This window comes from Mangifera indica, unplaced genomic scaffold (genome assembly GCF_011075055.1).
Source record: "Mangifera indica cultivar Alphonso unplaced genomic scaffold, CATAS_Mindica_2.1 Un_0020, whole genome shotgun sequence".
Classification (NCBI taxonomy): Eukaryota; Viridiplantae; Streptophyta; class Magnoliopsida; order Sapindales; family Anacardiaceae; genus Mangifera; species Mangifera indica.
This window is the reverse complement of record NW_025401112.1, coordinates 357,949-379,502: the sequence shown is the minus strand read 5'-3', so window position 1 is coordinate 379,502 and position 21,554 is coordinate 357,949. Positions and strand designations below refer to the sequence as shown.

General features: G+C 32.6%; 4 protein-coding genes and 1 long non-coding RNA gene across 6 annotated transcripts; 1 reads left to right on the top strand and 4 right to left on the bottom strand.

Annotated features, from left to right (window-relative positions):
• Positions 1 to 6: 6 nt before the first annotated feature.
• Positions 7 to 2,653, bottom strand: LOC123205928 (probable endo-1,3(4)-beta-glucanase ARB_01444). Its single transcript, XM_044623005.1, has one exon. The coding sequence runs from the start codon at positions 2,332 to 2,334 to the stop codon at positions 100 to 102; it is 2,235 nt and encodes a 744-aa protein (XP_044478940.1). The 5' UTR covers positions 2,335 to 2,653; the 3' UTR covers positions 7 to 99.
• Positions 2,654 to 4,353: 1,700 nt separating this feature from the next.
• LOC123205937 lies at positions 4,354 to 10,350 on the top strand. 2 transcript variants are annotated; one of them, XR_006499916.1, is made up of 6 exons: positions 4,354 to 4,677; positions 5,293 to 5,447; positions 5,734 to 5,844; positions 5,995 to 6,094; positions 6,986 to 7,216; positions 10,118 to 10,350. It is a non-coding gene; the product is annotated as an uncharacterized LOC123205937 (long non-coding RNA). The 2 variants fall into 2 exon arrangements; XR_006499915.1 differs by lacking the exon at positions 10,118 to 10,350 and having other exon boundaries at positions 6,986 to 7,449.
• LOC123205936 (protein trichome birefringence-like 19) lies at positions 8,828 to 10,771 on the bottom strand. The gene is made up of 2 exons (XM_044623012.1): positions 10,071 to 10,771; positions 8,828 to 9,818 (listed from the first exon to the last, which is right to left on the bottom strand). Exons 1-2 carry the CDS (start codon positions 10,530 to 10,532, stop codon positions 9,033 to 9,035), a joined length of 1,248 nt encoding a protein of 415 aa, XP_044478947.1. The 5' UTR covers positions 10,533 to 10,771; the 3' UTR covers positions 8,828 to 9,032.
• A 1,168-nt stretch (positions 10,772 to 11,939) lies between these two features.
• On the bottom strand, positions 11,940 to 13,638 carry LOC123205953 (protein trichome birefringence-like 19). The gene is made up of 2 exons (XM_044623031.1): positions 12,947 to 13,638; positions 11,940 to 12,848 (listed from the first exon to the last, which is right to left on the bottom strand). The coding sequence occupies exons 1-2, from the start codon at positions 13,400 to 13,402 to the stop codon at positions 12,084 to 12,086; spliced, it is 1,221 nt and encodes a 406-aa protein (XP_044478966.1). The 5' UTR covers positions 13,403 to 13,638; the 3' UTR covers positions 11,940 to 12,083.
• Positions 13,639 to 14,341: 703 nt separating this feature from the next.
• LOC123205957 (protein trichome birefringence-like 19) lies at positions 14,342 to 20,030 on the bottom strand. The gene is made up of 2 exons (XM_044623033.1): positions 19,465 to 20,030; positions 14,342 to 15,342 (listed from the first exon to the last, which is right to left on the bottom strand). The coding sequence occupies exons 1-2, from the start codon at positions 19,981 to 19,983 to the stop codon at positions 14,515 to 14,517; spliced, it is 1,347 nt and encodes a 448-aa protein (XP_044478968.1). The 5' UTR covers positions 19,984 to 20,030; the 3' UTR covers positions 14,342 to 14,514.
• Positions 20,031 to 21,554: the final 1,524 nt, after the last annotated feature.

The window sequence follows — 21,554 nt, the reverse complement described above, 5'->3', positions numbered from 1 at the left end:
AGCATGTAAACCAAAGGCAACATATATCAATTATAAACACTAATCAAAGCCTGATGACACCTAGATTAAATCCCCATGAACAAAGTTTCAGAAACAATGTTAGTGACTGTAGTGACGAAACCAGCAGAATTTCCCGACTCCACCGCATCCCTCTTCCTCTTCATCACCCCTACTGTGAATCCACCATAAGAGATTAGTAAGTGAGTTCCCATCATCATAACCGTTCAAGTTTCTAATCTTCTGCAACGCATTTTCTTTATCATAGGTCCCTTCCAAAGCATAAACAAAACCCTTCCATCCTTCTCCAACTCCCTCTCTTCCTAAAGCTGGCAATGTCCACTTCACAAGTTCTCTTGCGAATCTGATATCAGAAAACAAAACCTCAGTGATCGGCAATAGTGGGAGCAGCTGAATGCCAAGTCTGCATTCTCTCCAATCAGGAGGAGCAAACCAAAGTCCACTATCTCTCTTGTTAGCCCAAAGAACACCTACAACTCTATTCTCTCGGGTGAAATCTTGGCTATACAGAGTATCTTGTTCTCTTACATGCCACCATGTCTGTGCTGCCTGAATCTCCATTGAAGCTAGCACTGATCCAGTGGCCACAAGGTGGGTATCTCCATATGCTAGCCCCATCAAGGCTGCTGAATAGTATGCATTCACAGCCTCACTCGTGCTCTCCTGATTCCTTCCATCCGCAAATTCAGTTAGCCCTCCAGCCCAAGAATGCAACTTATACAAGTCAAAGCATCTCAAACGAGGATAATTCGAATTTTCGTTTCGACCCAAGTTCATAAAATCAGCCATAAGTGAATAAGCTTGAGGCCTATACTTCCTCCCCCAAGCTGGATCAATCTTTGCAAGTACTGCAATTGCATAAACAAAGTATCCCAAGTGGTAATGGTGGTCATTGTACACTCCAAATCCAAAATCTGCTCCACTATCTACTGAACCTTGTTTTGTCACTATTCCACCCCATTTTCCATCATATAGAAAACCATTTGCACTAAAAGTCCCATCTAACCAGGGCTCAATTGAATCCTTCAAGAACTTCCTTATTACTGGTATCACATCAAGGTAACACACCTCTTCAGCAATCAAAGCCAATCTCGCTGCTCTAGCAATCAATTTCCCATAAAAATACGACGATGCCGTAGTTATAGGACTTGAATTCAAGGCATCAACATCCTTAGAAAGAGCTGACACTATTTCAGCATATGATTCTTCAGCAATTCCATTAATCGAATGCCAAGTTACTGAAACTGAATCCGGTTTCAATACCCAAGAATCACCAACAATACCAACAAGATCACCATCTATACTATTATACTTAAAATCCTCTAAAACAGTGACATCGCAATCATCCCTAGATAAAAGTTTAAGATGCAAAGGATGCGCTAACATAAGTAAATCACCCCAACCTTTCTTCTCAAATTTATACTCTAAACAAAATGGCTTAGTGAAAACAGCAAGACCTGAAAGCGGATAGCACGAACTGAACCGATCAAGAAGTGACTGATATTGAATATTAGAATCTGGCAACACCGCAATCCGAATAATGCCTGTAAACCCTCCAGAAATGATTGAAGAAACACCATTTTGACTCAAATTGATCGGAGAGGACGAATATAAAACCCAGGTTTGGTTGTTGTTAAGTTTAATGGTGTACTTGTTGAGTGAAATACTGGCATCAAGTGAGATAATAGCATGAATGGTTGATATCATGATAGGAATATTACTGATCACACTGCAGGTCACATAAGGGCTTCCCCTTACAAGAAAGAAACGAAAATATGAAGAGGGGATATCAAGAGTGACACTGAGATCACAGTAAGAAGAAATTATATGACTTTGTAGCGAATCCAGGCAGGTTTTATTCGGTCCTGAGATGATCAAATCAGCATTGAAAACTTGGTATATGAAAGAAGAGTTGTGGAACTGAGATGGGTAGGAGATAGAAAGTGAAGACTGAGATGATTTAATAAGGTACGGGTGGATGTATTCGGGCTGATCGCCAGCTTTAAGCGTGAAGTTTTGGAAGAAAGAGTTTGTGGGGAGAGGGGATGACAGAAGACTCCGAGAGAAGAAAAGGGAAGGATCAGGGAGCACAGAGGATTCTGCCTTAGGGAACAGGAACGGTGAAGTTGGTCGCTTTCTGTAATGTTGAGACTCCATAGCCGGAGTTTCGGGTTCTGAATCTAGCTCTGGTTGGGGTTCAGATTCAATGGCAGGCGGTGAAGGAGAAATTGAAGAGGAGGGTCTAAAGGGTTTCTTGGGCTTCTTAAAGGGCTTTGTGAGTATCCTGGAAACTCTCCTTCTCAGCTTTTTCAACATGGTTGTTTTGTTGTAACTTGATTAAGTTTGTTGGGATTTGGTGGAGAAAAAGTAGGAGGAAGTGGGTACGGTTGAATATTTTTTATGTTGCAGGTTGATAAATTTGACTTGAATGACAGGTAGGGGGACTTGACTTGGGGGTTTTGTTGAAGAAACAGAAATGTGAAGAGGGAAAAGGGTTGGATTTGGAGTGAAGATGAGAAGAATGAGGAAGTGGGAATTTGAGGATTGCAAGATATGCCAAGTAACGTTGAATCAGAATGTGGAAACTCTGAAGGAAAGACAAGCACTTTCAAGTGGGTTTTTCAGAATGCTTAAGAGGTAAGAAAGGTTGCTTGATTTTGGGCTTGAAGATGATAAGAGTAACTCCATTAAGATTTAAATTAGAGTTCACCATATTAAGTAAGATGAACACTTAATCTAAGGTTTTCACTTATTTAATGTGATTAATTCAGACCCAATTAAATAAAAAAATGTTACTTCCAACTCAATTTTAAAAAGATTATTCAACTCAAGTAAATATTCGCGATATAACTACAGAAGTAGTGATGATTTGACCATCATTAAAGACAAATTCATTTCAACCCAACTCCATTAAAATATAAATTAGAGTTTACATTATTAAACAAATTGAAAATTGAATCCATAGTTTTCACCTATTTAATATAATCAATTCAAAACCAAGTAAATAAAAAAGAGTAACTCACAACTTAATCTAAAAAGAATTATTCAACCCAAATTAAAATCTGTCCATATATAATGGTTGGTAGGTATTTAGATAGAAAGGAAACATGATTGATGGTTTGCCCATGATTGATTGATGGCAAATTTGAATTTCGCCATTTGCAAAAGTATAAAATTTTCATAAGTTGGGCTAAAAGGCCATGCCAACAAGAGGAAGAGTATGACTTAGCTAGCAGAGGAATCAAAATAATGCTTGGATTCGTAGCCCATAGGCCCATTCCTTGCGACATTAAGACTACGTAGACTTTATGATGTTTGAATGGGACTTCTATAACATATTCAACAATTTAAGTATATAAATAATATATTATTATATAATTATATATTATTTTATTTTTAATTTAAAATTATTTAATTATATAATAATATAATATATATATAATTTATATATTTAAAATAAATACATATAATTTTATTATTAACTCATTTTATTTTAAAATTAATAAAATTATATCTTAAATTTAGAGTCAAAATTTTAACGGATTCCATAAGTTTTGGCCAAAGAACACAAGTGAGAAGAAGTTTGGCCCAAAGGGTGGTAATGGATGAACCAGTTTAGACCAAATTAGTTAAATAGTACGGTTGTCAAATTTTACTAATTTTGTTGACAACACCTTTCAACTAAAATTTTGATAATTTTATGGTTGTACTTTAGCTGAATTGGGACTAAATATAGAGTTTCTATCAATTGTATTTTAAAATTTTTTCATAATTTTAGATAAAAAGTGTTTTGTATCTTGGATAGTGTCTATCTAAAACTTCTTGATTGCCCCCTATTCTTAGAGTCGTTAACCATTCATTTTATATTAAGTAAATAGATCATGTTGGTCATATTATTGTATTCAAGATAAATTTATACTTCGAAGTAATTACATCACATAAAAACCATTTATACAAATCGGTCGATGCATTAGGAGCAACAAGATAGTCTTTAGAAGACTAAATGAAATTCAAGAATACTATCAAGTCTATCCAGTCATTTAACTAGTTATAAATAAAGTTACTTAAATGGGATAAGTTTAGTGACATCAAACATGACGGTCTCATAGTTTATGGAACATAACCCAGTTTGCATAAACAATATTTAACATTAAACAATTTCTCCAAAGTGCATTTTTGCCTTAAATGAAAGAACATGTCAACCATTATCTAATTTACTTTATATGCAAAAATGATTAATGAATAAGAAAATAGGACAATAAAAAAGTTATGTATGCCTTTGTGAAGGTTGCAAAGGATTGAATATACCTAATCATGTTTGAAATAATTCGGTATAGGATTGGTCAATTAGGATGCTCACTAAGGGCAAGATAGGGCGGGATGACTGGCACGGGCAGACGATATAGTGGGAGCCCACAAGGGCGCTGAGCAGCAACCGCTAATTACTCAATTCCTAATCTCCTCACACCAGAACAACAGAACTACGTTCAACAACTTGACCGAAAGGCCGCCTTTCTCAAACGTTCAATCCAAGATCTACGCCTCAGATTACCTCCTCCTGATGTTGCCCAACGCCTCCCTCACATTTCCGCTCACTCCATTGCCTCCAATGCCGCTCTTGCACTCCATCTCAACTCTCACTCTGCCACTCGTGAACAGGTTTTTCTTTGAAAATTTTGTCAGTTAAAGTTTTTGACTTTATTACCTGGATCTTTAGCTTTGGTTTCTTATTCTTGTGTCATTGGCCCCAATATATTATATTTCATAAACTTGACCCTATTTCTCATGCGGGCCTGTGATTTGCTTTTTGATTTTGAAAGAATTCTGCTTTGTTAATAAATTTGAAAAACGAAACCGGGTGCGCCGTTAAATTGCTTGTCGTGTAGATATATTGGATTGGGTTGTTTTTGTTGTTTGGTCTTTTTGTTTCATTGATCTTGTGAATGAATCTATGTGGATTACTTCAAGTGGTAAACGGTAATGCTGATCTCCTTGCGGTAACAATGGTGGGTGGGTGTACTTGGCTTACTTGATCGGGCTTATGAAAAAGCATGGTTTGTGTGAATCAACCTTGAGTTTTGGTTTGAGTTCAATGTTATGTGGTGCTAAGATTAAATATTCTGAGCCTGCCTCAACTACTCAACTAGGGCCGTTTATAGCCTTTTTCTGATTTTTATTATGTGTAAAACACATATCATCCTTTTGACTATAGGAGAAAGAAAAGTTAGCAAATTACAACAGTATTCTCTAATAGTATTAGTTTTGTCATTGAAGGATTAGGTACTCAAAGAGATACTTGTGACCGGGCCCAATTGAGGGAGGCAGCATTAGAGGAAGAAAACGCTGCATATGAAAAGGCTATATCAAATTCCAAAAGCAAAATACAGGAGAAATTTCAGGAACCAAATTCACTTTGAAGAAAGTTAAAGGTCTGGACTGACTTTCCAAAGTTTAGCTTGACTTGACGCTCTCATAAATGATGTTCATGATTCCATGGGCTTATCCCATTACTGTCATACCAATTCAGTTATAATTTTTCCTTTAACTCATGGAAATATATCAGCATTTTTCTTTTTGAGAAATCTATTTGGGTTATTTTGCTATTTTCTGAAATGATTTTGCTCACATTGCTGATGGTGTGGGTTAAAGAAAAAGTGAAAACCGAATTTATTGCTTTTGACTTCATAAGTTTCAGTTGATTTATTGTGCTTATAGGGAATGGATGAAATTGAAAAAAAATTGGCAGCTGAGCTGGAAAGCAGGCAAACTGCATCACTTGCCAGCAAACCGGGAAGGCCAGTTGAATCTGCAGCAGAATCCAAAAAGGTAGATGAAACTGGAGAAGATGCAGAAATTCAAAAGTCTTCTGTAACAAAAAAACTTGAAGAAAAGAAAATGGAATTAGTCAGTTTTCTAACTTAGTTTTCATTTGTGTCTCATTGAAATGGGTTGTTGTTGCTGCTTTTGATGCTTAAGAATTGTATGATGCCCTTAGAGTTCGATGGAAGAGGTAGTTCAAAAATCGGAGAAAAAGTGGGCTCAGTTCAGCATAACGCACTGAAGCAGCCTTCCCCAGGTATTTTCTATTATTGATTTATTTTAGAGCCCTTAATACTGAACTGTGATAATTTGGTTGTTTGCTGACATTCTAACTTGGTATATAGCATTTCTTCAATATTTCATGTCTCATTGATAACTATTGTTAGACTCAAGGAAAAGCTTATGCTTATTGATAGATTAACGTGGGTGTTTAAGTCAAGGATTAGCAGTATATGTTCAGTCAAAGTCTGCATGTGTTGATCGCTATTGCTTTTATGTGCAAAGTAGGTTTTGTAATTAATGTATGAAGCTGGTTGAATGCAGTTCTAGGGAAGATTTTTTGTTCTTCTAACCTCAGCAGGAGGTCAAGGACTGAAAAATATTGCACCAGTAAACATTTGTACGATCACTTTCCATTCCCAAAAATAAAATAGAAAATAAAAAAAATGTTCATACCATCACTTGTGACTTTGCATGTTGTTAGTACCTTCCTTTCCCTAATCTTTTGTTCAGCAACCTTATAAAAATTGATTACCTGGAAATTGTTTCTCACCTCGTTAGTCTTTTGGGACTTTTGCTTAGGTGCCGCTATACTTTTCATTTTTTTATTTGTTTGTTTAACTTCTTCCTAATGAATCAATTTTATTAATTTTCTTCAATATTGTGGAATTAAACAGACATTTTAGTTGTAATCGCTGTAAATTTTGCCACACAATTTTAGCTGTTATAACTTATGTATAGTATTTGGATTTTAAACAAATACTATTTGTAGCTCAGAGAGAAAAGATGTATATAAACAGCATCACAGCCTCATTCAACAACTGGCAGTGAAACAAGTCATTTAAATTTCTATACGGTTTTAAATTTTCTTTTGACACTATTGTTATTTGTGAGAAGAAATATTTAAACTATACCATGTTATTCGTAGGCACAAGCAGAAGCTGGTCAGTGAAATTCATTTGAAAGAGATGGAACTAGATAGATTGAACGGTTTGTCGAGGAGAATTGAAAGCAGCAATGTAGAAGCATGAAACCAGTTTGGAAGGACCAACTCTGAGAGTGGATCTTCTTCTGTAGATTTTACTGATGATGCTCATAACAAACTTCCTTATTACACCTGCAGCCAGAGTCAGAGCCAGCAGAAGCTCATGCTACTCAGGTCAGCTTTTGTACTCTACATTTTAGCTTTGCTCATTGCTACCTTCATCAAGATTTCCTTTTGAAGAACATACCTAGTATACATGCTAAAAGATCATAGCAATAATCTGTTAGTGTAAAAGTGATGCAATTTTTTTTTTCTAAATGTACTATACTCAAAATTGTTTAAAAAAGTTCTGTACATTAATGTAATTCCTAGAAGAAAAGAAAAATAAATCATTCTTTTAGAATGTATTAATTTCTAACAATAATTTTGCAGTGTCTCTAAGATAATGAAGAATTGATGCTAATTTATCTGATGATTATCAGAGTATAGGAAGAAATGACAAGACCGTTTGATTTATAATAAAATAATCCAATAATTATTTAAAAAAATAATACAAACTTATAACCTGCTGATCAAGTTTAGACAAAGACAAATTCAAGTTTTAGAGCAAAACAAATTCTCCCTCATAAAAGAACAACAAAATTCATTCATTAATGATATTAAAAGTTTTTCTTTTGTAAATAATTATAAAATATTTTATAATTTAAAATTTTTACCATGAAAGTGTGACATATTCAAGTCTATCAATCTTAAAACATACAGGAAATTTTGTATTGAAGAGAGAGAAAGAGAGGAATCTCTCAATTACAGACAATTTGATGGTTGACCCATATGGGTTAGGTGCCCTGGCTCTTTCATATTAATTAAATTGGAGAAAAAGAACATCAACAACAATAATAATGGTAAATATATCAATTTTGGTTGTCATATGTTATGAATAACGATGGCCTTTCATAGTGTAGATAGGTTGAATTAATGTCCTCTATCTTATATTAAGATGATTTAAATATTAAGGATGGCCTCATATCATGTCATAACATCTTAGGGGTGCTCAAAACTGTTTAAACAAACTGGTTTGATAAATTTTCAAACTAAAGCGAATTTTCGGTTTGGAGAAAATCATAAATTGAAATTAAACTGATTTAAAAATTAATCGATTTTGAATTGAATTGAAAATACTAATTAACTAAACCGAATTTTTAGTTAACTGGTTTCGAACTAAATTTTAAAGGATTATCTTATTTTATTATTTTTTCAATTTTTTTGGAAATAGGTTCCAAAATTTTATTAATTTTTTATTTAATTTTTTGAAAACTAGTTTAGTTTAGTTAACCGGTCTTAAAAAATAGACAAGCCAAAAACCGAATTGAAAAGTCAGTTTTTTTATATTATTGAACTAGTTTTTTAAATAACTTATTTTTCAATTCAGTTTTCGGTTTAAACAGTAGTTCAATTCAATTATCAAATATTTTTGAACACCTCTTTAAAAAAAAAAAGTTGTCTTTCTCAGCCTATATTAGGCTGTAATCTTACAAGTTTTAATTGGCTGTAAAGCAAAACCTCATTCCATGCATCAATGGTACTTGGCACATAGATAAATCAAGTGTAAAGTATGAGATTTAAATCTCATATTAGAAAATATGAACTTTTAGTGTGAGGGTTCTATAATTTTACACTCTTCAATCTCAATAACTAATTTTTGAACTGTGATTTGATTAAAGTTCATATTATTGGTATCAAAATCATCACCATAGTTTAACATTCCAAATACAAGGTATGACACTATTGAAACACAATTATTTGCAATAACATTTCTAAGAGTTGATTCTCTATATTTCTTTTATAACTTTCTCTTTCTTCTTCATTACAAATTATAAACAAAAGGAGAAATGGTTTTAGAGGTAAAAAAATCCAAGCAGGGTTTCAAATATATATGCAAATAAATAAATCTGTGTCAAATTTACATCAAGAATTTCTCATTAAGCTTCCCCTAAACCGAACTCTGACCTTCAGCTTTCATCATATAAAGCAAAAACTCATTCCAGGAGTCAACTGGGCCTGGCAAACACCAATGAACACAATCATTCACTGAAACATTCTTATGTGGGGATTGTCCATACTTATTTGGATGCCCATCCGGCCTAAGCAGCATTATTTCAGTAGCGTCAAGTAATAGAAATTTCAAGCCTCTACTTTTCCCTTGTTTCTCTGCAGCCCTTAGTTCTTCCACCTGTGTCAAGTAGAACTCCATTGCATACCCTTCTAACTTCATTTCTTGGCTTGTAAATGGCCTTGTTCTTGCACAATTTCCTCCCTTGTTCCAATCACCATTTTCGAAGTGAGAGGGAGAAAATGTCCTTAGAAATGTTATACCCTTGTAATTCTTCAGGCTCTGAAGAGTTCTAAAGGCAGTTCGAAAGGCCATTCTGTATCCGTAGTACTTGGGAATGGCTGTCATGTTCTTTATATAACATTTATGGCACCCAATAAGCTGACTGTTTTCATTGTATATCAAAGGCCGGAAGAACCATTGTCCAGCTGAAACAATCACATAGTCAAAATTTTCTACTTCATTTGCCCATGCCTCATCAGCTTCATCCAAGTAGAGGCTCATGAGGCTGTTGAGGGAATGACCATCAGGATCTGCATCACCTGATTTAACTAAGAACGGAGACCAGAGTGTTGCTACAGTAAAATTGTAATCAGCATAGAAATATCGTTTGAAATAATCCGTGTTTGACGAGTATTTGTCAGAAATATCCTCTGGATATGCCACCTGAAAAATTGCATGAAATATCATAAGCCTGCGTGGTATATGAATGGAAAATTGTGCTTGTTATCTGACAAATAGTGATGAATATTTATAGTGTCGGCCATTTTAGTAGCATTCTTGCTATAAACCCCGGCCTACAATAGGGTTAATTATGAGGAATTCAATGTTCTATTAAGTAGGCAGTATGCTATGGGGCTCATAATGAGATCATTCTATATACATATGTATGATGTAATGAGTAATGGAAGTTCTTACACCGGATAAGAGGCATAACAGTGATTGCATTTGGTTCCTCCCCACAGAATCCCCAACAAATGCCATTGACTTCCCTCTAACAATCTCAAGGAACTGAGTTGGATTGAACAGAGGTAACTCACATTCATCAGGCTTCCACCTCCAGTTCATGTACTCCTTGTCAGGTCTTCCAAGCTTCATACAGTTATGCTGGTCAATTATCAGATGGCAACTTTCATTTGAGTAGTAAGGCCCTTCAGGGTGAGGGACCCACCTTCCGCTGAAAATGTCACATTTCTTCTCCAGTGTGACGGCTCCGACATCTCTAGTTTTGAAGTAAAGAAATAGCAAAGGTGACTGACAATTATTTGCAAGGAGATGGATAATCGCGAAGAGAATCAAGATAAGAACCAGTACTAAAACTTTTCTCTGAGTGTTGTAAGGTGAGACCTTCCCACTGAGCTCAGTGGCACAAGCCTTCATGGTGTAGTGTCAAGTAAGAAACTTTGCATTTGGGGTTAGATTTATATTGATGCAGTTTCATCTGTTCTCTTGAACATGAAATCTGGGTTAGAAACTTATCTTTGAGGTAAATATTCTTGAGGTCAACCACCAACCACCATCATGAAACAACTTTATTTTAAATTGAGGCATCATAATACACAATTAAGATGCAACACAGTTTTTATTATTCCCCTAAATGCTGATGTAATTATGTTAATTATTTAAGGCTTTATAGTGCTTCTTTCGTGTTGAAAACTATGCCATAATATTTTATTTTCAAGTTGAAGTTTCTTGATGGCTTCTTGAAAAAATCAGTTCCCATGTTCTTTTTCCTTGTTGCATAAGTGATCTGGTTTGATTTAGTCTTGTGAGTGTGCAGGAGGGTTTTTCTAGAGAAGCTAGGACATTTCCCTTTTAATCTTGTCAACTATTTCTGGCTGGTAGCTAGTATAAGTTTGTTGAGTGAGACAAAAAATCACCTCATGGTTGTTAGTATTAAGCTGTCTTGAGATGAAAGGATATAATATTGGCATTGATGATTAATTGTATGACAAAAAGTCACCTCATGGTTGTTAGTATTAAGCTGTCTTGAGATGAAAGGATACAAATATTGGCATTGATGATTAATTGTATCACCGCCAAGTGACAATGGAGTGGATTAGCAGCGAAGTTATTTAACTTGAAAGCCTGTACTCCGATTGGATTTCCTCATGTTCATGTTTTACACGCCATCTTTTTTTCTAGAAAGAAGGAAGATTCTCTTTTGCTTTGATGTTGGTATTCTTTATCTTATCACTTACACTTGGTGAGCATTTCTAAGTCTCATCTGTACCTTTCACCAAGTTTGTTCAAGTGTGACAGCCAGGCAGATTAGTTTTTCTGATTAAACAATGAAATGGTGGATCTGGGTGTTCTCTTATGCCTCAAATTGTGTTTAATGTATACAAAAGAAGGTATAACTAAAACTTTACCATATTAAATGTATGTTCTTATCACCATTAAAGAGCTTTGCCCTATACAGGGCCACTTTTGAGAGCACTGTGATGATGTTATCTTCATTTCCTTGTCCTTTAACACGACCAACGAGTTAATGGACAAAACAAAACATTATCTTGGCATCATTGTATTCCTTTTTCTCCTTTGCAACACTCTCGAGGAGTTCCAGTCTGTATTTCGGAGTCAGAAGATTCCACAATCAGAATTATAAATAAAGGGTGTTTATAAAAATGATTGATGAAATTTTTATACAAATCTTATATTAAAAAAATATATAAGAAATATTAAATTTATATATATAATTTATATTATTTGAAGATATTAAAATATGAATGATTAAATAATATATAAATTCTTTCGATTGTTAAAATATATTTTGAGTTATAAATCTTAAAAAACAAAATCATAATGATCTGTGTATTTAAAGTAGGAAATATCTTTCCTTGAATCAGGATGTTACATTATTTTTGTGTCAAATGGTTTTTGCACAAAAAGAAAGAACTTCAGCTTAACTAAGAAATGTTCTTGTTTACATTAACTATCATACATTCTTAACATCTGAAGCAAGAACTCATTCCATGTATCAACAGGGCCAGGCATGCACCAGTGAACACAATCAGCAATGGTGACATTTTCATGTGGCCAATGTCCATAATGGTTGGGGTGTCCATCTGGCCTCATAAGCATGGCTGCAGTTGCATCTAGCAGCCAGAATTTCACTCCTTTCTTCCTCCCTTCCCTTTGAGCTATTCTCAGTTCATCTATTTGAGTCAAATACATCTCCAAATCTCCTCCATCTAGTCCTTTTACTTTCTTCAAAAAGGGTTTTGTTCTGTTGCAATTCCCCCCTTTGTTCCACTCTCCATTCTCGAAATGAGGCGGCGACAATGTGTTCAAAATTATCACACCCTTAAACCTTTCAAGCCTCATCAAAGTACCAAATGTAGTTCTGAACACCCTTCTGTATCCATAAAACATCGACAGCTTTTCGATGTTGTCTCTTTTGCATTCATGGCAGCCAATAACCTCATCATTTTCATAGAAAATCTGCGGTCCATAGAACCATCTTCCAGCTGAGAGGATCACATAATCAAATGTTTCAATCTCAGTTTCCCAACTGTCATCAGCCTTGTCCAAGTAAACCTTCATCAGGCGATTGTAGGTTGGGCCATTGGGACCTGCATCGATGGTTTTAACCAAGTGAGGCGCCCAGAAGGATGCCAGAGTGAAGTTGTAGTCTCTAAACAGCCAGCTTATGAACTTATTTGTTTTGTGGAAAACATATTCAGGATTGCTCACCTGGAAACAACCAATGCAGCGAAAAAAGTTTGAGAAACAAAGACAACTGTAAACAGAAATCATTGAAAATATTTCCAGGGTCATTGAATTCTTCTTACGCTTGACAAGAGACAGAACAATGACTCCATTTGGTTTCTTCCCAGTGAGTCTCCAACAAATGCCAGAGACTTCCCCCTCGCAATCTCCAAGAAACACTTCGCATCGAAGGGAGGAAGCTCACAGTTATCAGGTTTCCATCTCCATTTCAGAAACTCCCTGTCAGGTCTCCCAAACTTCATACAATTCTGCTGGTCATGAATTCCAAAGCAAGTTGCATTAGTGTAGTAAGGTTCCTGACGAGAAGGAATCCATTTTCCTTTAAACATGTTACATTTTTTCCCTTGATTGATGTTATCAACATAGAATTTAAAGTTCAGCCATGGCGTCGAGGAACTGTTGGCGAAGAATAGATAGATTACAGGAAGGAGAAAAACAATGAGACAAAGGAGAAGAACTTTGCTTGTGGTGCTGTGTGACAGATTTTTGCCAGGATGAAACTCAGAGACATGAACCATAATTTCAGGGATACCCTCGAAGAAAATCTTGCATGTACAGTGAATCAAACACACAACTTTTGCAAAATTTAAAGAATTCTTTAACAGATTCTTTTAAATCAAACACACAACTTTTTTAATCAGTTATTGATACTTTCTATACAGCAAAACATAGTTTATCTTTCGTAATGAAAACATCAACAAAAACAGAAAATAGTTAAGAAACCCGAAGGAATATTTAAAGGGCAATATCAGGAAACAAAAAGGGTGAAGGACTTTCTCTCACCTAAGCATAGTTTATTCCCAAACTCTCACATGCAAAATTTCAAAAACTTAAATACCCATCATTCTGTTAAAATTTTCAATTAGTTTTAAGGGTAAAAATGTTATTTAACTAAAAATATAAAATAAAATAAAATTTTATCATATTTTTCTTTTTTAGTTTAAAATTTTAATAAATGATTTTTATCCAATGTTTATCACCAAAGAAGGCGAAGTTTGTCGTCTTTGACCGCGTTATCTCCCTCTCTAGCTTTCCCTCCTCGATTGTCTTTATTTGAGATAAAAACAACCAAAGAGGAAAAGCTGAGTGACTAAGAGAGAGAGCCACACAGACAATCGGAGACCACAAACTTCACCATCTTTGGTGATGGAAAAAAACCCTAGAGAAAAATGATCATTTTTCAAATTTTGAGTGAGAAAAATTATTAGATTTTTAAATTAAGGGGAGAAAATGTGATAAAATTTAGTTTTTTTGATTTTTTTGTTAAATAACACTTTTACCTTTAATCTTAACTAAGAATTTTAACAAAAGGGTAAGAATTTGGGTCTTTGAAACTTCGTGGATAGGAGTATGACAATACACTAAATCTTGGGTGGGAACAAGTCTTTTGGCCAAAACATTATTGCAGCAGCCAGCTGGGTGACAATAAAGCTTCATGGAGAAGAATCATCTCACTGATTTTCAACTTGAGCCCTGGCAATGGATAATCTCTGTTGAATGTATATACACTATATTCTTCCACTGTATTTCATATAATTAAGTACTTTTTAGATCAAATTTTAGACACAAATACACAACTCTAAAGCACAAGAACACAGAGCTGAAAAACAAAAAGGGAAATAAATTGAACCTATCTGAACTTCATTTTTCTGTCATTGGCAACAGGGTAGAGCTTCTCCTGGTATGATTCAATCCCCTCCATCTTCAACATCTCCAGAAAAAAATCATTCCACGTATCGATCGGTCCGGGCAGGCACCAGTGCACACAGTCATTGTACAATGTCACATTTTCATGAGGCCAGTGGCCATATCTACTAGGATGACCATCAGGTCTCAATAATGTAGCCTGTGTCGTGTCAAGTAACCTAAATTTTTTCCTAGTTTTTCTCCCTTCTCCCTCAGCAATCTTCAACTCCTCCAATTGAATCATATAGAGCTCCAAGTTCACATCCTCCAATCTAGTCTCACTGCTCCTAAATGGCCTTGTTCTCACACAATTTCCCCCTTCATTCCACAGTCCATTTTCAAAATGTGATGGGGCAAAAGTCCTGAGATAAGTGATGCCATTGTAATTTTTCAGGCTGTTGATGACCTTAAAGGCCGTCCTGAAGGCCTTTTTGTATCCGTAATACATTGGCATGTCTGTGACATTTTCCAGGAGGCAGTATTTGCAGCCGACTACTTGGCCGTCTTCATAGAAAACCATTGGGCGGAAGAACCAGTGGCCGGAGGAGAGGATGACATAGTCGAAATCGTCAATCTGGGTTGTCCATTCTTCATCGAATTCGTCAAGGTAGAGGTTGAAGAGGCCTGTGTTAGTTGGACCATTGTGGTCTGCTTGCTTGGACCTCACCAAATGGGGTGTCCAAAACATGGCCAGTGTGAAGTTGTGGGATTTGTACAGCCAACGTTTGAAATTTTCATTTGATGTGTAGGAAACATCTTCAGGATATACAATCTGAAAATTGCAATGCAAATAATTAAATTACAAATCTAACTTCAATACTCATATAATATTCATTCATAACTCTTCAAATATTGTTTGAGCAATGCTATATCAACCTATTTTGAATATTTAATTAGATATTTAAATGATGTGTTACCATGTGATTGAGTGTTATTATATTCTCAATTTAAAATCACTTAATTACATAATAGTACTTCTGTGAATACTAATTTGATACTTAAAGCTAGAGATATATTTAAAATGAGTTTGTTTTGGGCTTGAATGAACCCTAGCCCAAACTTGAGCTTCACATATACGAACTCGAGTTCAAATTTGAGCTAAAAAATATTTGAAAATTGATCACGACCTCGAACCTAAGCTAAAATATATTAAAAAAAATTTTTAAACAACATTGCACAAGCAACAAGAAAACCCAAGTCAAGTGAATAAGTTCAATGAGCCTGAGCTAAGTTTGGCTCTTCAACACAAACCCAAGTCTTATGTGAGTCGAACACAGACTCCTCATCCATGAAACAAGCCAAACATGAATGAGATATTCTCTAGGTTTAGTAAGTCTGAGTTGAACCCCCTAAAAAACGAGTCAAAAATAAGTTTTACCCTATTCAGACTTAGTTCTATTCGAATTTAACCCTACTCAAAACTAGTGCATATAGTTTATTGATATCTTTTGTAGTAATAATTTAGACGTCAATTAATTAGAGTGATGTTATTTGTTCCCCACTTTTTTGTTGAATTCAATTCCACCTCTAAAACTTTTAAAATGAGTAAAATTATATGCATTAACAATAAACACTAATTTATGTAATAATAATATGTTATTATATGATTAAATGATACTTCATCACTGATCCATAACCACATAAAGACGGTTAATGCACATAATTATATTGTTTTAATTTAATTATATATATATATAAACCCTATGTATTTCTAAGATTTAATGCTTTTCAAATAAAATATTAACACTTATCTCATACTTTATTGATCTTTACTTTCTAAAGATTAATTTAAATTGCAATCACTTGTATTTGGTTTTATAAAATCTTGTTTTGATATAAAATTTAAAAAAAAAAAACTAATTTGATAACAAATTTTGTTTTTTAGCCAACCAAAAATTTTTCAGTATACATATGAGGTGCATAAAATGATTTAAATTATTTATCAAAAAATACTAATATTAGGCATATTAATTAATTTTTTTAAATAATTAACTAGAAGTTTTTATAAATGCGATAAAAGTTTAAACTCAAAATTTTTTCTAAAAATTTTAATATTTTATTAATTTTGTTAACTTTCCTATTGAAACTTCTTAAAAACAACACATTTATTTTGTTTTAACAATTAAAAAATCAAATAGGACAAAATTTGGTAAAAAGTGCATTCAAAATTAATGTAAAATAAAGTTTTATAATATAGAATAAAAAAGAGAGCAATTGTAAAATATTTTATTATATGTAATTAGTATATTAGTTTGTCCTATCTAAGTAATTTTAAGTCAATATAAAAAAATTGTTTTTAATAATGTTAGACACTAAACTTGGACAACCTAATATTAATTAATTAATTAATTTTTGATTAGTAATAATGATAATGGTTAAGTGGGAAACTATTAACTAATCATGCTTAGCATTTTGCAAATTGGTTGGAATGTCAAATGAAAGTGTGACATAATCCGAATCTATCAATCTTAATTCTCTAATGGCTGAGGGACTTATTCCCACCCAAGTTTATTGCATTTTTAAATTAGTATCCATTAACAATTAAAAATTTAAATACCCACATATGGGTTATTAAAATTAATAGACTCAATTAATGTTATCACCAAGTCTCTAACAAAGATGTTCTTTGTTTGGAGATGACGTCGAAAAAGGGGAAAAAGAGAAACGATCAGTAACAACGTCGAAAAAGAGAGAAATTTTTAACAACTCACAAATGAATGTTTAAATTTTTAATAATTAACGAGTATTAATTTGAAAAGACAAAAAACCTTAGGTGGGAGTAAGTCCTTTGGCCTTCACTATTCAAGATAGATAGAGAAAGTGTGACCTATTTGGCCTTTAGGTAAGAGTAAAAAATTAGAAAATAAGAGAGGTTTTCTCCGCATATTTAAATTTTGATAAAATTTATAATATGGGTTTTTTTTTTTTTTTGTTCAACAAAATAAGAGAGGCTTGAGAATAGAATTTGTGACACTTTTAAACAAATTTTATATTGATAAAACTTGAAATAAAGATTGAGTTTGTATGTATATTTCATATCGTTTAAAGATTTTAAGAGAAGACTACTTCAAAGAGTAATATTATATACATAAATAAATCTTACTGATTTATTTATACAAATTGATGTGATAATATTTAATTGAGTTAAATGATTATTTAATTTTTTCTTTTATTTCAAAATTATATAATTATATATTATCACATCAATTTATATGAATAAATTAATAAGATTTATTTGTTAAATAACTTGAAAACTGTTTAAATTATAAAGATACATTTTGGATTATAAAATCTAAAATCAAAACCAAGAAATGTTTTGGATTATCAGGATGTTACATAATTAATAAAATGGCCAAATGACTATTTCCCACCCTAGGTTTGATACAAACCTAATTTCTCATCTGCTAACTATTAAAAATTTAAATATTCATCTGTTTATTAAATTTTATTGTTATTATCAGGGATAAAATTATTATTTAATAAAAATATTTTTAAAAATTATAAATTCATCACATTCCCCCGCTGGGTTTAAAAACTAATATTTTCCCCAACCCAAAGTTTATTTGGGAGGAAAATAGTCATTTTTTAAATTTTGGTTTAAGAAAAAATTATTAATTTTTAAATCTAGAGGGAAATGTGATGAATTTATAGTTTTTTAAAAATATTTTTATTAAATAATAATTTTATCTCTTATAATAATAATAAGATTTAACAGATAGATGAATATTTAGATTTTTGATAATTAATAGATAATAAGTTGGGCTTGCCTTAAACTTTGGGTGGGAAACAGCCATTTGGGCTTAAATAAATGTGTGAAAACTATGAATTTCATAGGAGTAAGTAAAGATTGACAGAGTGGCACTCCATTATTTCACCTAATCTTTTAATCACTTTATGGTTTAGTTCAACTAACCTCCCCATACAAGTTATTGAGTTTATATATTTATTAAGGTAAAATACATGCACATCAATCAATTCTAAAATCTATAAAATAAAATAAAATAAAAGGCCTCAATATTCTTGTAATACCAACTTAATCTTATGAATAATCCCATAGTTACTAACTGTATTTTACCATAAATTGTGATAAAAAATTATTGAAAACATAATATTATAATTTTTTTCAATTTAGAATTTTGAACTTCTATATGATTAGATTAGGATAATAAATCATTCATGACATCTATATTAAATACAATAAAAAAATAAAATAAAATTATATGGTTCTAATTTTAAGTACATAATTTGGTATATAGATAATGTATCATCATATTATTAGATGATTTTAAATTTATGATAAAATAACACCAATTACACGAAGACTCATCATCATCGGCATACTTAATCACTTACTCCAAATTTAATGCAACTATATTAATTAAATGTATGAATAAATTTCAATAAAATTAAGTATATCTATTTGAAGTACATAAATAAAAATATACTTGATGTGTGTCATCAACTGATTGAGTGATTTTGAATTAACGTAACACTCAATCACATAATCACACATAATTTGTAGGCTTATTTGTGTACCTAAAATTGGGTATGTATAGTATTACTCGAATAAAAATATGAGCAATGTCATATGTATACATTTTGATACACAAATGATGTGTTATCATGTAATTGAGTATTACCTCAAAATTATCTAATAATCTGTATATCTAAATTATATATCAAAAGTATGTACATATAATTTTTTTATAAAATTATATGTATAAATAAATTGTATAAAATCATTTGTACAAACTAAGATGACATCTTATAATTGAGTATTGTAATTGTTTTCTTCTCTGATTCAATTTGTATAAATAATTTTGTATAATTTATTTATTAGTTTAGTTTCAACTAGTATAATTTAGATAAAAGGTAGATGTAGGAGGAGGCTTACCCTGGAAATGAGGCAAATCAAAGACTGCATTTGATTTCTGGCGACGGAGTCTCCAACAAAGGCAAGAGATTTTCCTCTCATGATTTCCAGGAACTGAGCAGGATTGAAAACAGGAAGATCACAGCCATATGGCTTCCATTTCCATTTCAAGAACTCACTATCCGGCCGCCCATATTTCATGCAGTTCTGGTGTTCATGAATCGCCCAGCACGTTGTGTTTGTGTAATACGGCGCTTCAGGGTTCGGCACCCATTCGCCGGAAAATATATCGCAGGATTTACGAGAATTGAAAAAGTCTTTGATTTGATCAGGCACAGATTTCTGGTCATCGTTTTGATCGTCCGACGGAGAAATGTTGTTGCTGAAGGAGGAAGAAGAAGATTTGGATGGCAAAGAAATGTTTTTTGGATAAGGGCAATTTAGGGAAATGATGGAGAGGAGAACTAAGGTGAAGGATATGAGAAGGACTATTTTTGGGGTTCTTTGGGTTGTTTGGTTCCTGGGAAAATGAAGCTTCATGGAGAAAAATTGTTAGGGAAAAGAAAATTGAGAAGGAGAGGGGAGGAGAATATGTAGGCATGCAGCCAGGAAAAATAAATCACAGTCTATTTATGGAATACGTTGGAAGGGATATGCATATTTAATTTAGGCTGAAAGACCATTTCCCACTGAGGTTCGGTCATTTAAGTTCTAAAAAATTAAATTTTCATTTATCTTACTTCATTAATAAAGTCCATTAAATATGAGGATGGTAGATTATTTTCATAAATTTTTTCATTTTTTTTAATTTTTTGCCCGTTTGAAAACTTTAGTGGGCAAATTATAATTTATAAATTATTAGAAATGTTGACAAAATTTTTATGAGTTTTGTTTGAAAATTCGAGGAATGTTTTTGAAAATTTTATAATTAATATATCTATTAATAGTTTTAAAAATAACAATTATACCTTTAAAACAATAAAAATGTAACTTATATGAGATACTTTCGCATTCTTAATGTATTGTAACCACTCATTTTTTACGATCATCACGAAAATGTACAAACCCTTGTTGGTTTTAATCTTTTACTCTCTTAGTTCTTCAGCATCTATGGTGATTTGATATTTTTGTCACTCATTATATCTTATAAATCTTAACTTAACAAATAAAATTGAATATGTAGGACTAGATTCAAATCGAGTCAAGCTCAAACTCGACTCTATTTACATAAAGTTGAGCTCGAGTTTGAATTTGTGAAAGTTAAACTCAAACTTGATTCAAATTTAATTTGACTCGTTTTTTGTTATTAAAACGATATTGTTTTAATATATATTAGTTAAAATAACGTCGTTTTATAACAAAAAATTTAATTAGAAAATTTGATAAGTTGCTCAAACTCGAGCTCAAGTTTGATTCGAACTCATATAAGATCAACTCATTTCAAACTTATTCAAATTAAACTTAAATTCAAATTTAAATAAATTTAATTCAAATCTAACTCTATGAATACGGGCATTCTAATAATTATAATGGGATCCCATGGATTGAGCTTGAAAATTCTGCTAAAATGATTGGGTAATAATGCCCATTTGCAGTCAAATCAATCATTTTAAGATATTAATAAAAGGTGGTGACACTATTGGATGTTTTATTCATTTCTTGTCCAATACTCAAAATTAGTTTTAATAATAAATTAAAAAGCAATTGTGTCGGTGTTTAAAGGTTAGTGTGTCTCTCAATTGTTGAAAAAATAATAATTATTATATCTTAAAAAATATAAAAATATAATATTTTAAAATTAATTATAATTTTAATAATTTTTAAGAATTTAGGTTACCAAAGCTTGGATGAAAATGAGTCGTTTGGCCTTGAAATTTTTAATGCCGATTTGGTTGGTAGTGGATTGACCGTCCATTCTACAACAAGAACAGAAGGATTATATTTCATATACTATATGCAGTAAAAGTTTTAAATCAATTAAGAATCAAAATGGTCATGGCCATGAATATTGAAATTGTCAAGAATGATGTGATTAATTAGAGAAATTAATTGAAAATGCACGTAACCCTATATGAAATCATTGAGAGTTGCCTCTCAACAACTCCGCAATA